The 16,108-nt window shown below is 38.6% G+C and overlaps 1 protein-coding gene across 2 annotated transcripts; it reads left to right on the forward strand.

The window, feature by feature from the left end:
- The first annotated feature begins 1,152 nt into the window (after positions 1-1,152).
- isl1a (ISL LIM homeobox 1a) lies at positions 1,153-8,064 on the forward strand. 2 transcript variants are annotated; one of them, XM_057830881.1, is made up of 6 exons: positions 1,153-1,492; positions 1,636-1,825; positions 2,063-2,322; positions 3,928-4,214; positions 4,454-4,621; positions 6,488-8,064. In XM_057830881.1, exons 1-6 carry the CDS (start codon positions 1,465-1,467, stop codon positions 6,602-6,604), a joined length of 1,050 nt encoding a protein of 349 aa, XP_057686864.1. In that variant the 5' UTR covers positions 1,153-1,464; the 3' UTR covers positions 6,605-8,064. The 2 variants fall into 2 exon arrangements, with proteins under 2 accessions (XP_057686864.1, XP_057686865.1); XM_057830882.1 differs by having other exon boundaries at positions 1,160-1,492; positions 3,931-4,214.
- The last annotated feature ends 8,044 nt before the right edge of the window (positions 8,065-16,108 follow it).

A 16,108-nucleotide genomic window follows, 5' to 3' on the forward strand; every position in this document is an offset into this window, starting at 1 on the left:
AAAGAATTTGTAATTGCAATCATTTTCTGGCAGAAATTGAGCATTATCTGACAGAATTACAGGGGTGCCACTACTTTTGGCTCCCAGTGTATACTACTAGTGTATATAATATACTACTAGCTACCCTCCCAATTGGGGGTAAAAAAAAATCATACACTGGCATTTCACTCTCTGGAAATTTGACAATAATATTTCAAATTGATTGATTGATGCTGTCCAAAGAGTTTTCACCCAACAAGGTACGAAAACAATCAAGGCAGTTTCCTCTCAAAATCAGCATAACCTTTTGGGGTGGTTAAGGTTGGACTAAAATGTACTGCATGTGTACCTTTTAGCACAACAGAGATACTCTAGAACCAATAAATTGATGCTCTGTGGTCTAATATGTAACCTGATGAGGTACAGCATGTTGTTGTAGGGTGTTGTTCTCAATCAATGTATCGATTCTTTCTTGCTGTCATTTTACTTTTTTTTTTTGAGGGCTTGGCATCATGATTTTATTTATTTATTCATCATTTTGTCAGTTACCCATTAGAAGACCACCGTGGCGATCCATGTTATATCAGACACACGTGTTTTCAAGCCTTATTGTAATCGGCCTAAGACAAATGGGTGACATGGAGAACATGCTTAAAGCATGATGCTTTCACCACTGCCTGCTCCGCCGCATTGTTTCAACTCAGTCACGCCCACAATGAACACATTGGTCTGGTAAACTTGTGTCAAATCACTTCAACAACACGTTATTTTCCTTTCAATCATTGTGTAATGAAGAATTGTGTATTGGTTTAGTTTTTGGTTCATGGTTGCTATCAAGCAAAACAAAATTATGGGAGTGGAGGCGTCATTTCCTCCCATTCTGCTTGGGTTAAAACCAAATTCCAAAACAATCAGTTGCTTTTCTGATTTTAGATAACTAAATAGTAGTGAGAAGACCAAACAGTGCCCGAATGGCTCTCCTGCTGAGATGTTATTGGTTTGAGTAGGTTACCAACACAAGAGGGCGTGTTTGATTTTCTGTAATTGCGTGCACGCGTGCGTGCTTGTCACGGTCCTGTCACTTGCCAAAGTCCACTTCTGTCTCGTTCTGATCGCCCATCACAATAGATTGGACCTTCAACGCGCTCCCCTTCAAAAAGTGAAAGAAACGACTAAACAAGGCCCATTCCTGTTGCATTTGGTGTAGAATACACACCAAATAAGAAAATCTGACAAACACATTATTTAGACCAATAAGTGTGCCACTGTGGTGGTGGGGGTGGAGGGTGCCCACACTTCGCAGAGCCAATCAGCTGGGCATGCAGATGACGTGCTGCCGTCCTACGTCAGTCCCACCAGCATCAGGGTTTCACACACACACTCCCTCTCGGAGCCCCCCCTGCCCCGACAGCAGAAGACACATCAAGGCGTGCAGGCTTTGCAGCCAGCTTGACAGTGGACCTAACATCGCCTTACTTTATCACCATGGGAGACATGGGGGATCCACCGAAAAGTAAGTTGCTTAACTCAATTATGTATATATGTTTTTTTAAATAGTTGGTTATGACTTTATACTGACATTCTTTAATATATTTATAATAAAAATTCATATTACTAACGCTTAATTACTCATCATGATCATTAATTGTCTTCTAGAAAAACGGCTGGTGTCTCTGTGTGTGGGCTGTGGAAACCAGATCCACGACCAGTACATCCTGCGGGTCTCCCCGGATTTGGAGTGGCATGCCGCCTGTCTCAAATGCGCCGAGTGCAGTCAATACTTGGACGAGTCATGCACGTGCTTCGTCCGGGACGGCAAAACGTACTGTAAACGGGACTATATCAGGTATAGAGCATCGGGGTCGGACCAGGCGCCAGCCATAAATTGAAATTAGTGCAATATTTAAAAATCCATTTACAATAACTGATTTATTTTGAGGAAATGTGTGATTTTTAAAAAAAAATGTCTTCCCTAGACAACGAAATTACTACCACTAATAAATAATATGTTGATGCAAAAAAAAAAACAACAAAAAAAAAAGACAAGTATATCATAATTATTTGTTTGCTTTTTGTCCCGCAGATTATACGGGATTAAATGCGCAAAGTGCAACATCGGTTTCAGCAAGAACGACTTTGTAATGAGGGCCCGATCCAAAGTCTATCACATCGAATGTTTCCGCTGCGTGGCCTGCAGCAGGCAGCTCATCCCGGGTGACGAATTCGCTTTGCGCGAAGACGGCCTTTTCTGCCGGGCCGACCACGACGTGGTGGAGCGGGCCACACTGGGCCACGGAGACCCGCTCAGTCCACTGCACCCCGCCAGGCCGCTGCAAATGGCAGGTAAAGTCCGCTCGGAAGACACTGCTGGAGATACCCAAGTATCTGCTTGTTAAGGTCTGGGGGTACCGTGCCAGTTCCGATCGTTTTCTTTTGTTGGTGTGATGTCACTGAGACGTGTTGATTTAATTATAGATGACAGCAGCGCTCATTTTGACTTTCAATTTAACCGAACTGAGAATGGCAGTACATGAAGTACCTTTAGGGTCTCGTGCATGGTAACAAGAAAATGCACGTGAAGGTGTTTGTATGTGATGTTTGCACTCACTCGTGATAATTATAGATTTATGGTTTGGAAAACAAATACCCCCAACCCCCGCTTTGGGGGAAATGAGCCTGACCACAAATATTAAAAATCCACGAATAAGGATTAAAAATGGTGAAAACAAAATTACTGTTCATCCATGAACAAAAATCAAAATATTTCTTTTAACCCAAACATTTCTCGACTGAGCAGGAATGTTAAGTTCGTTTAAAATAAATACAAATAAAAAAGACATTTAACCGTTAAATACCTGCAACATGAAGCAATTATCAGAGAATCCCAAAATTTGAAAAATAGGGTCCTAATAAAACCTTTTTTTTTTTTTTTTTTCCAAATTTATAAAAAGAAAAGTCAAAATGAATGTGTGTAATAAGTGCTTTAATAACTATAACCGTTGCTAAATCCTGTTTTTTTTTCCCTCATGGAACCTGCAGATGCATGTGTTGACTTGCATCCATTATTTTTTTTCAAAAAGAAATTTCAAAATTCTGAATTAGTCTCAAAATCGTGAAATTTTAGGTGTATCAAATGTGATACCTTTGGCAATAAAGGGTTAAAAACATCTAAGAAATATAAATCTGCACATATAGGTGAATCTGCTTTCTCTCACCCAAGTCATTTGGGATAAGCTCCAGCACACCCTCGACCTTAATGATGATCAGTAAATGGGTGGTGTTGAACAAGTTATGGAACCGAGCAAGGGAAGTTCCACCTTTATTAGGTGAGATGCCTTAAATGCCCTTGTGTTGTTCGAATAAAATAATCAGCTATATACAATTTGCAAATAAATCAACTGCATGACTACGTATGGCGAGACAACTTTCTAGTCTTGAGCATATATAGTTAAAAGTTTTCATTTTGCACTCTAAAACTATTAGTAAAGTTATTTTGACCCACTTTTTTTTTTTTTTTTTTTTTTTTGCAAATAACGATGTTTTCGGTCAAATTATCCCAAGATAATAATGTGTAAACAACCCAAATGTGTTTCACTGAACTTACATCAGGACTAAATTGTCAGTTTTTTTTTCGGAATACTTGTACTTATAGCTGCATGGCTGAGTTGGTCAAATAACACTAAAATAGTTGAATAACCCAAATTTTGGGGTATTAATTAAGTTGTATGTTCTCTTTTATCAGTGTTACAAAATCGGGTTTTGCATGTCTTTATTGGTCTTCTTTTGCCCCCCAAATCGGGCGTGGGTGATGTCAAATCCCCCAAGTGGTAGACGGTTCCTGTCTAAGCAGGTTAAACTGAAGTCATATTCAGGAATTTTCAACCCAACTATTTTTAGAGTGAACTGACAGATCCTTCTTTGGGTTTCTTAACCCGCCCGTTCTCACAGCAGAACCCATCTCCGCACGGCAGTCTGCACTTCGGCCCCACATCCACAAACAGCCCGAGAAGACGACTCGGGTTCGGACAGTACTAAATGAGAAGCAGCTCCACACGTTGCGAACTTGCTACAACGCCAACCCGAGGCCCGACGCTCTGATGAAGGAGCAGCTGGTGGAGATGACGGGCCTTAGCCCGCGCGTCATCCGGGTCTGGTTCCAGAACAAGCGCTGCAAAGATAAGAAGAGGAGCATTCTGATGAAGCAGCTTCAGCAACAGCAGCCAAATGACAAAACGGTAAAGTGGCAGCTTGCTACTCTATAGCTCCGACTGACTTTATTTGTTTGTGTGTTTATTGATTGTTTTGACTGACGGATGATTAATTTCCGGTAACTCTCCCCTGTGCACAGCTCACACGCGCACACACTAACAAGCATAACCACACCCTGTAGTAACCTCTCACACACATGCAGTCACTACGCGAGACCCCCCATGCAGTGAACGTCCTTTGAGCTGAGCATCCCTAATTTTTGCAGAATATCCAGGGAATGACAGGCACCCCGATGGTGGCGGCCAGTCCGGAGCGGCACGACGGCGGCATCCAAGCCAACCCGGTGGAGGTGCAGAGCTACCAGCCGCCCTGGAAGGTCCTCAGCGACTTTGCTCTGCAGAGCGACATCGACCAGCCCGCGTTTCAGCAACTGGTGCGTCGCGTGAGATATCTATCGCATTAGATCATTCGTTTAACCCTTTATTGCCAAACGTATCACATTTGACACACCTACATTTTCATGATTTTGAGACTAATTCAGAATTTTGACATTTCTTTTTGATACAAAAAAAACAAAACAAAAACAATGATGGATGCAAGTCAACACATGCATCTGCAGGTTCCATGAGAAAATTAAACAGGATTTAGCAAGGGTTATAGATATTAGAGCGCTTATTACACATATTCATTTTGACATTTCTTTTTACAAATTTGAAAAAAAAAAAAAAGGTTTCAATAAGATCTCATTTTTCAAATTTTGGAATTCTCTGATAATTGCTTCATTTTGCAGGTATTAAAGGGTTAATTTATTATTTCTAAAAAATAATAACTTCTAAATGTATGTGTTGTTAATATCTGAGTTATTGCACTGAAAAAAGATAGCTGGTGGATTTACTTGATAAAATTGTAACAATTTGCAATTATTTTTATTAAGTAAATTTTACTGCTTGCAATATTAAGTACAGTTTACAAGCAGTAAAATGTTGAAAAAAATAACTGGTGGTTTTAATTGATAAAAATCATTGTAACAATTTGCACTCACTTCTATTAAGTACATTTTACTGCTTGTAAACTGTTCTTAATATTGCAAGCAGTAAAATTTACTTAATAAAAGTAAGTGCAAATTGTTACAATGATTTTATCATTTAAATCCACCAATTTTTTTTTCAGTGTGTCCATTGTTTTTTGTTGTTGTTGTTGTTTCGTTTAATGCCCAGTCAGACGAATTTAAACACCCCTAAATAATGGACACCCATTCAGGCCACAAATATTAGATGAATTATTCAAAGCAGCTTTTTCTTTAGAAAAAAATGGTGGTGATGGGGGTGGGGGTCACATTGGTTTGAATGTGTTGACAATTCCACAAATGAACCCCATATTAATGTATATTTTAACCAACCCTCAGGTTTTTTATTCAGTTAATTCTTTTAAATACAAGCTGTTCTGAACCTCCTAAAGTTGATTATGAGTTAATTACCCCTTATTTAAATCAAAAATACTTGTAGACGAAAAAACGTAGAAAAAACGTGTTGATTGATAGAAAATGCTGACCTGAGAAAAATGTGGTCCTAAAGCTGCAGTCAGCAACCCGTGGCTCTAGAGCCGCATGCGGCTCATTAGCGCAGCTCTATAGCCTCCTGGAACTTTTTCAAAAATGTTTGTAAATGCAAAAGATGGGGGTGGGAAATACTGTATATTTTTTGTTTTAATATGGTTTCTGTAGGAGAATAAAGATGATTATAATTCATTAATATTGTAATGAAGTTAAACTTGAGGCGGCATCGTAAACCAGAGTAGCGACGTCGCTATAGGAATAATCATGAAGGCTTACTATGTATTTGTAGCCAACTTAGTCATTTTGATTGTAGGCTAATATAGATACATACAGCATGTGTTGCCTTCATTATAAGGATTTTAATTTTTTGCGGCTCCAGACATTTTTGCTTTTGTTTTTTTGGGTCCAATATGGCTCTTTCAACATTTTGGGTTTCTGACCCCTGTCCTAAAGCAACAACTAAAGCATGTCCATGACAAACACCATGAATAAATAACAGTTGGTCAAAATATTTTTTTTATGAATGTGGAAATTGTCTTTATTTGTATTTGTATTTATTTATTTACAAATGTGATTGTAATGATTTTTATCAGTTGTGTCTATATACAAACTTTATTATTCCTATAAGTGATAGCCATTCAAAGACGCTGACAGCATTGGAAGAACTTTTTTTTTTTTTTTTTTAAAGTGATGATTATTATAATCATTTGAATGGACGATCCTGACCCCTGCTTGTTTCCGCAGGTTAGTTTTTCAGAGGGTGGCCCAGGTTCCAACTCCACTGGCAGCGAGGTAGCGTCCATGTCATCTCAGCTTCCAGACACACCGAACAGCATGGTGTCCAGTCCCATCGAGGCCTGAGCGCAATACTGTTTGGACGGACTGACCCTCCTCATGTTCATCTCATGACCTCTGGACTGCACCGAACAACCCGCCGGGTTGTGTTTTTTGACACTGTGAAGACAATCATGGGATTTTACCATCGTCGCCCAGTTCTTGAATCCACGCAGAAGAGAGACGTTTGCAGCACTCAAACCGATGCTGCTTTTTTTTTTTTTTTTTTTTTTGCCAAAAGAGAAGACTCAAACCGGGCTTCGTTAAGACTTTGGACCTTTCAGTGGGAGACGAAATAAATCCCAACTTCGAGAACGTTTTTCTTAAAATCGGTTAATCGCCATTCCCTCTCGAGGAAAACCACCTTGTTTTTCTTCATTAAATTCTACAATTCCACTCATGCCCCATGAAAAAGCATTTTCAACAAGGTATACCTCTATTTCGCCACAAGCTTCGCGGGACATTTGCGTGCGACACATGCGTGAGTTCGGCTCGCCCGAGAAAATGGTTTTCTTTTCCAAAGATGTGTATACCTGCTCATGAATGAGTTATATAGACATTAGCTCTTTGTTTCCGTGGAAAATAATATTTATTATTTATTGTCGACAAAATTGCCACGTTTTGTGTAATTTTCTTAATTGAAGTAAAAGGACGATTGGTCTTTTTTTCCCCCCCTTCTCACACTAATTGTGATATGTATTCTCAAAAATATGCAGAGCGCATCTCCCCTATTCTCAATTAGAAAATTGGGTGAGCTCTTCATCAGAGACGTTTTGGAATTCACGATTGAAACTTTCTTTTCTTGTTTCTGACAATAACATCCCGAATTATAATGCTTATTTATGAATCTATTGAAATATACATGTTTTATTTATTTCAGTTAATCATATTTATTGATTGGGACACGTAGAGTTTTGATCCACTCAGGCAAATGCCACGCATTTTGGGGGGTAAGGGGTTGATATTTTAACATGCAGGACTATATAGAAAACTATATGAACTGGGGAAAAAAAACCTTTTGAAGACAAAAGTGTTTTTTGTAATTTTATTTTATTTTATTTATTATTATTATTATTATTATTTTTTTGTGAGGGGGTGCTCTTAAAATAAATGGATCGATCCAGGCACTGATCTCTTTGCCACAAAGTAAATGACAGGTCTGTTTTCAATCATGGCTCACTTATTTCGACCACTTAATTATCTGGGTTTTGTCCTGTTTGTTGTTGTTTTTCTAATGTTATTTATATTGAATGGAAGTAAAGACGATAATGTCAACTATTGTAAATCCTTACCATTTCATTTCCTTCGTTGTTTTTAAACGAATAATTTACAGACATGTGTTAAGTTGAATTCAATTAAGAGAAAGCACAAAGTACTGTATTTGAAGTAGATTCTGCCGGTGAAACGGAGCTCTTTTTTATTTATTTATTTATTTATTTTTTAATCATGTTTATTGTTTCATTCTACTTTCTAAACATATCAGAAAATCAAAAAACTTTAAGTCTGTGCGTCCCACAGCAAATGTGCTATCCACCACATAAAACCTTCTGTTTATTCATAGATTGCATCATGATACACGAAATTCTTCATTCAGACAATTATAATTTACATGAAAAATTAAAGAGCCATTAGGTGTTAAAACATATGCTCAGAACATATTGATACTAAAATCACAGAATCAATGTTTGTATATTTTAAGTTTTTAACTATTAGCCCAACACAAAGAAACCTGCTAAGTTGACTCAAATTTTCTCAATGACATCCATATTAAGTAAAAAAAAATGTGTAATTTCAGTGATGAAAAAAACACCTATAAGATACACTTAAAAAAAAAAAAAAAAAAATCTGACCTTTTAAAAGAAACACCACACTAAAAGAAAAAAATCAGAATGAAATTAATCACCAAAGTCAAAAGATAGACAGCATACAACGTACAGCATAGAGGAAGGATTGCTAAGAGATGAGTGTCTGCGCAGTAACCATCATCCCCCACCCAACACACACGTAGCCATAGGGGTTAATAATTCAAATTTCCGTCCCCACTGAGCAGCTTGCAAGTTTTGCTGACACTGAACAGATTTGATAACCATCTATGAAACCCGCATTTTGAAGTATCTTTGTGTGATTGTTAGAGGTATTTTCCACCTGAAAAAATGATTTGCCACGGGTTTTACCATTGAAGACATGACCTGTTTCCCAGAAATGACTTTGACATAAAATAAGAGTAAATTGTACAACTGTAGTTGTACGACCGCTCTCAACAAATTTGTTTATTTAAAGCTTTGTGAAGGTGTGTTCCATGAGCCAAAGAAGATGTTAAGATACAGGAATTCATTTTCAACACTTTAGTCAGTCATATGAATAGAAGTGCTTACCCTTCCAAAATCACAATGGCACCCTCCGTCTGTTTGACATCCTCCGTGAACCAGGATGCTTGTCTGCTTAGACTAACAAACAGAAACACAAACAAACTCCAATGAGATTCTCCAAAAATGCTTTTTTTCCCCATGTGCTGCGAGCAGTTAACCAGTCAGGTCTTTACTGAATAAGATCCACCATCACCGTTTTTCATTATATTGTTGATAGAACATCAATATCAATTTGCTATACATATATAGTAGTTGATTAACTAATTATGTTCATGGAACAATCAATAAACAATCAATGCGAAAACCTCCTTATAGTGAACAGCGCTGATATCCATGATTTGACGCGGTTTCTAAAAAATTGATGAGTACATGAGTGTGAAAAAATTAATTGTTATTTTCTGGAGGGGCGGGGGTGGTCAGAGTTTCCCAATTTTAACGATAAGGATCCTTATACATTTGATATCAGAGAAAGATATGCCATTTAAAGGGAAAAATCACATTTTTAAATGTTGATTTCAATAGCCAAGGCAAAAAAACAAAAACAAAAAAACAATTCAAAGCTACCCCATCAACTGTGAAAAAGTAATTGCCGGCTTGCTAAATCAGGAATTAACTCTGGCTAATCACATTTTTTGGACAGCTGAGTTCATTTTCACTGACCACTATGAAGCCTGATTATCTCCAGTGATGTTCAAATAATGAATCTTTCAAATAGAACATGTCTGACAACATGAAGTCGGTCAAAATGACTCATAATGCGTCAACAAAATGCCCAAACCAAAAGAAATTAATGAACAGACCAAAAAAAGAAAATCAAATCTTTGATTTGGAACTGCGACTCAAGCAAACCACAAGGAGAGCTGTTATCCACAATTGAGGAAAACATGGGAAAAACAGTGAGTGGCCAACCTACAAAAATGACTGTAGGAGCACAGCGACAACTCATCTGTAGCCCCTTTCACATAAACCTAAACAGCGTTTAAATCCCAGGAATTAAACGGGCAGGCCTTGTATGTGAAAGCAATTTCCCGGGTCGACTGACACGGAGATTATGCGGACATTTAACTGGTCGCGTCTTAGTATGATGTTTGGGACTTTCCGGGGATGAGGCGTATGTGAAAGCAAGCGTTAAATTACAGAGTCACAGCACATTGGCTGATGACGTAAATATCATGGTGAGCCGATCGTCACTTCCTCTTTCTTCGCAGTAAGATTAAAAGCGGTAAACAAACATCGCAATTATCAACATAGCAGGCTGGAAATAGCTAAATTAAACTAAAAACATAATGAAATTAAATTACTACTGGATCGTAGAGCTGAGGAATAGAGTCCATTGTCCATCTTTGGCAATGTTTGGTTTATTTTGTTGCTGATGTTAGGGTACGCAACTGCGGAAACAAAGTTGTATCTCAAAGCAAAAAACAACGGAGGGATGCATTCAAGAGTTTATTAAATACAAACAAAAATGCACGCGATTGCAGAAAAGGGGGAATAACACAATGGGTCCTTGACAGTAGGTGGATCAATGAGGGGGATCAATAATACGAACCTAAGCGGTAGGCAGAGAGCCGATAAGACAACAAAATAAATACACTCAAATACCAGCACAACGTAGGGGATTTCAAAACAGGGGCAGTAGACGAACAAGCTAACAAATGCACAGAATTCGAGGGTATAAGGTGTCGAATGGCGCCCAGCAACTTATTATCTCGGCACCCTTCTCTTGGATCGCCTGGGCTTAAATACAGTCTTGATGAGCTTGAATTGGCTGCAGTTACGATGTCGGGAATGGTCTCACAACTGGCTTTCTAACAAAACATGATATGACTCACACTGTGACAGCCAATGCCGACCAAAAATAACATAATGTCCGGGTTATACCGTATTGGCCCGAATATAAGACGGCCCTGATTATAAGATGACCCTCTCTTTTTTAAGACTCAAGTTTGAAAGAAGACATTTTGAACACCAAATTAATTTTTATACAGAAAATAATTACAGTACATCTGAAACAAATGATTTTCACAACATATTTCAGAGAAAAAGCATGTTATTTGCCTCATTCAAATCTCAATATCTGAACATTTAAATATGTAAACTAAAGTGCAATCACATTTATAAATGAATGGCTTCTGGTTTTTGAAATGTAAATAAACCAATCTATTGCGATAAAACAACAAAATTGCAATAACTGCATTAACCATCATAGTGAAGTCTAACTGTAACGGTAGTCTTGAAACAAATCTGAATAAGGAAAAACATTGCAATAAAATAATGCAAACTGGTTAAACTTGAGAAAAGCTGAGATCTGTCATGACAGAACATCGCTTCAATGATATATGGCGCCATCTAGCGTCGTGAATGGGTACAATGTCTAGACTACGAATATAAGACGACTTTTTCAGTCTTATTTCAATGCAAAAAACATTGTCTTATATACGGGCCAATAAGGCAAAATCGTGCCAGCAGCCCTCCCCATGCAGAGAGCGCACGCCAGTGGGCAACACGGGACAAGTCTGTGAAAGTGTCCAACCCGCGTCATTCCCGGGATATCTCTTCATGCGTGAAAGCAATGATGCGAGTAAATCCCGCGTCACTTTACATGGGAATTTACCGGGATATGTTTGTGAAAAGGGCTTGTGACTTCAGATGACAACATGTAAAAAACTGCAGGCTTCCCCTGCCTCAAGGTCAATGTTCATGACTCGACAGTAAGTTCTCAGATTGGCTACAGGTACAGTAAGAAGTAAAACATAGGGGCAGTTTACATGGCGACTCTGCGACACAAAGACGCAATGACTGAGTTGCGGACTCGCCTCGCGTGCATATGGCGTCGGCGAAAACGGAAGGCGAAGACGAAAAATTCTGAATCCTGCCTCCAAAGTGGAAGAATCCGATTGCGGGGGGTTGAGGGGGGCTTCCTCGGCATGCATATCAAAGGCTCCTGCGGCGCGAGACCACGTCGTTAACTTCAGCACTCGTACACGTCAGATTGGGCGTGCGCAGCGGTGCTACTAAACATTAAAAACAGCAAATATGGCGGAATGTCGGCTTTAATTTACTGTTTTAATAATGTTTTTAGATTAAATATGTTGAACGTTTCAATATTTGTGCCTTTTTGAGCAAAAGAAAAATGACATTGTTTCGAGTGGGCGGGCATATTTTTTTTCCGGGCTGAGGGAGCTTGATGGGGTCGAAGTGCATCATTCTCTGTCGCCCAGTAAATCTGCACTGCCCCCTGGGGCCTGGCATGAATACTACATCGTTTTCATGCGGAATCGCGACATTGTTCAAATGGAGATGCAAATGCAAATGCAAATTTGCCATTTTTCGTATTCTCGAAGTCACCATGTAAACGGCCCCATAGTTCTCTCTTTTCAGACACTTCAGAGTTTAGATAGATTATTTAATGATAACATATTTACTTGGTGTAGATAACGCTTGAGCAGATAAAATTGAGAAAGCAAGGTCTGACGGCAAAGGATATGTTGTTTGTTGGCCTTTGGATGAGGGTCAGAAGGCTGCTGCAGACCATCAAAGATGGGGCACTGAGTATATAGGACTGCGGTATCCATCGAGGTAAGATAATTTTGGTCCCTTAGCCTCTTATTCACAATGTCATTTCATTACCTGTTGCACTGGGGCACACTTTTCACGGATGCTGTACACTGACCACACATCCTGTGGGTTCTTAGTCCTTGTCTTCTTTTTCTTGACAAAGTAAGCATTGATTTTTTTTTTTGCCAACATTTTTCAACAGTGTTTTGATATGTATACCAAGTGGACATTTGCTTTTCCCTTCATTTGTGCTGTTCGGATTGAGGTGACAGATCAGGCAGCTTGAGTACAACTCTATGGCAATGAACGTGCAAAACAAGGCAATGCTGCAACACTACAAAACGCATCAGCTTTGGATTAAAAACACTCCGACTGATGCGTTAGGTTTTAACCTCCATCCTTTGCTACCATCGCAGCATCTCTCCAGGTGACAAGGATAACATACTTGGCTTTAAAGCACTTAGACAGGCATAACACCTGAGAGTGTTGACCTTCCTTGTTTTGAAAGGTGGGGTTTGTGTGCCCAGGGTCAGCGGGGAAATCGGCACAAACACTGCAAACCAAAACAAGCTTGACTAGAAAATGGTTTAAAAGGCTCTTACGTGATACACATATCACAAACCCATGATGGCCATTTTTTCCCCAATGACTCAACAGATGTTCATAATAAAACAGAACTAACATCAGTTATTTGCAACAAATTAACATTTCATAATGACGCCCTTTGACCAGTTTGCCTTTGTTTTTTCTTGATTTAGAATGTTTAAACAGTGTGAATGAATGAAATTGCCTATTATCATATCAGAATATGGAAAGACTGAAATTGAATTTAGCAACAAATCTTCCAATCAAATAAACGAAGGCGCTACAGACAGCAGCAAGGTTATCTTTGAGAAAATAAAGATTTGCGAGTTGTTTTAAAAGTAAAAGGATGGGCATCAATGACAGCCGGATGGCAACTAAAGACTTTTGACAGGGCTTTTAGAAAAAGAGTACTTTACATTATATTCCACACTGTGAGCAATGATGCTCAATGGAAGACCTCATTTGATGATTGTAGGGATGAGGCCAAGGCTCTTGAAGAGCCACTTTTCTCCAGCTGTTGAGTTGGATGCAAGCTTCTCCTCTCAAATGATGAATGGGCTCCTTAACTAGCAAATCTGTCATGAGGCATTCGCAGCCATGACAACTAGAGTCACAAAGGTTGGAGGTGGAAGAGAGAGAGGGCTGTGGCGCGGCACCATGCAGCCCCCCCCACGTGTGTATTTGAAACGCACCAATTAATGTATTATTTACCAAAAACGAAATTATCTTCATCCACTCGGGCTCAGCTTATTTTAATTTCCATTCCTTGCATAAGACTCTCTAGAATATAATTTATAGCATTACTCTTCGTAAACACATTATTCAACAGCTGCTTTTGTGTTTTTGTGTTGTGTTTCAAAATGGAAAAGAATACGGTTTATTCTCCTCTTTGAGATTTGAAGAAAAGAAGAGAGAAAACAAGGTCTGTATTTTTCCCTTGGATATGGGACCTCTCCTTGTGACTGCAGGGTGGCGGGAGGTGGTTGCCTGTTTGTCAAAGGCCCGCTAGCCTTGTCCATTTTGACATTCACATGGGAGCAGTAATGATCCTAAAAGCTGCAATTAAGCTGACTGTCACGTTCCAGGGAAGAGCCTGGTGCCGGCACTGTGCTGCACCTATTATTCTCAGTGGGAATACTCCCTAAAGAACAGTATTTTCTCTTCACCCCAATCTTACTCTGTCAACTAGTGTAACTTTCATTTCAATTTCAAAACACATTTGCACGTGCAGAAAATACAACATTGATTTAAAATCAGGGCCTATTATTGAGTTGTTTTCTTTTATCTAATAGCGACCATTGTCTACAATATCAAATGTCTTGGTTTATTTCCCCAGAAAGTATTGATACAAAATGCACAACAGTATTGATACATTTGACACAGGAATCTTACATTTATAAAAATATACTGTTAAAATAGCTTTAAAAAAATATCTAGCAACATTCTACTATTGTACCATTGTTTATTACTCCTTTTTGTAAATTATTACTTTTCATATTTTTAACATGAATGATGATGACTAAGCTGCATAGGGCATTGTCTTAGTTGAATAGACAGTAATCCTTTGAAAACGGTGCTAACATTGCACCGCAAGTATTAAATAGGGTGCTGCTTATTATATATAAGGTACACTTTATATAGGATGGTGAGCACGAGCATAGGACCTTATTAGAATATGTAGTGAAAGCATTGAGGAAATTGTGACTATGTCAGATATGGATTATGCTGTTCTAATGGCAATGAAATGCTTAACTACAGTAGTTGGACATCCTACTGTATACTAGTCAGCAGTGTATATCTAATATGTATAATTTAGTTAAATAAATAATATGACATTGATTCTTTATCCCCAAGATTACTGATTAAACTTGAGTAAGCCATATAGGGCAGGGGTGTCCAAACTTTTTGCAAACGGGGCCAGATTTGGTGCAGTAAAAATGTGGGGGGGCCGACCTTGGCTGTCGTCCTTTACGTAGAACAATATACTTAAGCAAATTTTAGCAAGCCATTCTGTGTGTCACATTTGCTTTATTATTATTATTATTATTATTTAAAATAATTTTAACAATCTCGCAACTAGCATTTGTGGCGTTCTCTTTCGTCTCTCGGGCTCTTGCGAAATACTGCTGCTGTGAAATTGAACTAGCTTCAAGTTGCTTCAATTTCTCACTACTTATCTTCCCTGTAATCTTGTCGTACATGTCAGCGTGTCTTGATTGGTAATATCGCCTCACATTGAACTCTTTAAAAACAGCGACTGTCTCTTTGCAAATGAGGCAGACACAGTTTTTGTCTATTTTAGTGAAGAAATAGTCCAATTTCCACCTATCCTTGAAGCGTTGGCTGTCACAGTCAACTTTTTTTGATGTTGTTGTTGATTGTCGCCATTTTAGAAAATTGGGAGTAAAGGGTCACACGGGGTAATGTTGCTTAGAGTGCTGCTGCCTTTTAGTGGGTAAATGAGGAGCAGCATTTAGTGTGTGAGCTACTTCATATGTTGGTAGCAGTACTGCTGACCAATTTAATAAGTCTGTGTGCCAGACGTTATTAATTTTATGACAAAGGCTGGGGGCCGGATGAAATTTGACCACGGGCCGCATTTGGCCCCCGGGCCGGACTTTGGACATGTCTGATATAGGGTAACCAACATGACAGCAGTGTTATTAATATTACTTTAAAAAAAAAAAGTAATTAGTTACAGTTACAAATTACTTCTCCCAAAAAGTAATTGAGTTAGTAACTCAGTTACCTCAATGTAAGAGTAATTTGTTACTCGGCAAAGTAACTGACGTTACTTTTCATGTTCAACACGTTATTACATGATCCATTTTATAACGTCTTTCATATCAAATATGTTTATATTAACTGATTGAAGTGAACTTTTTCATTCCAAAAAAACACAGGTCACCATTTTTACATAAAAAAAAAATCACCTATATAAGAGTGCAATGGTATACAAACTTTAACTTTCAAATTCTGTGTGAAAAAAGCCTTATTGTTTTTCCTGTTGTACTGAACC

This window comes from Corythoichthys intestinalis, chromosome 3 (genome assembly GCF_030265065.1).
Source record: "Corythoichthys intestinalis isolate RoL2023-P3 chromosome 3, ASM3026506v1, whole genome shotgun sequence".
Lineage (NCBI taxonomy): Eukaryota > Metazoa > Chordata > Actinopteri > Syngnathiformes > Syngnathidae > Corythoichthys > Corythoichthys intestinalis.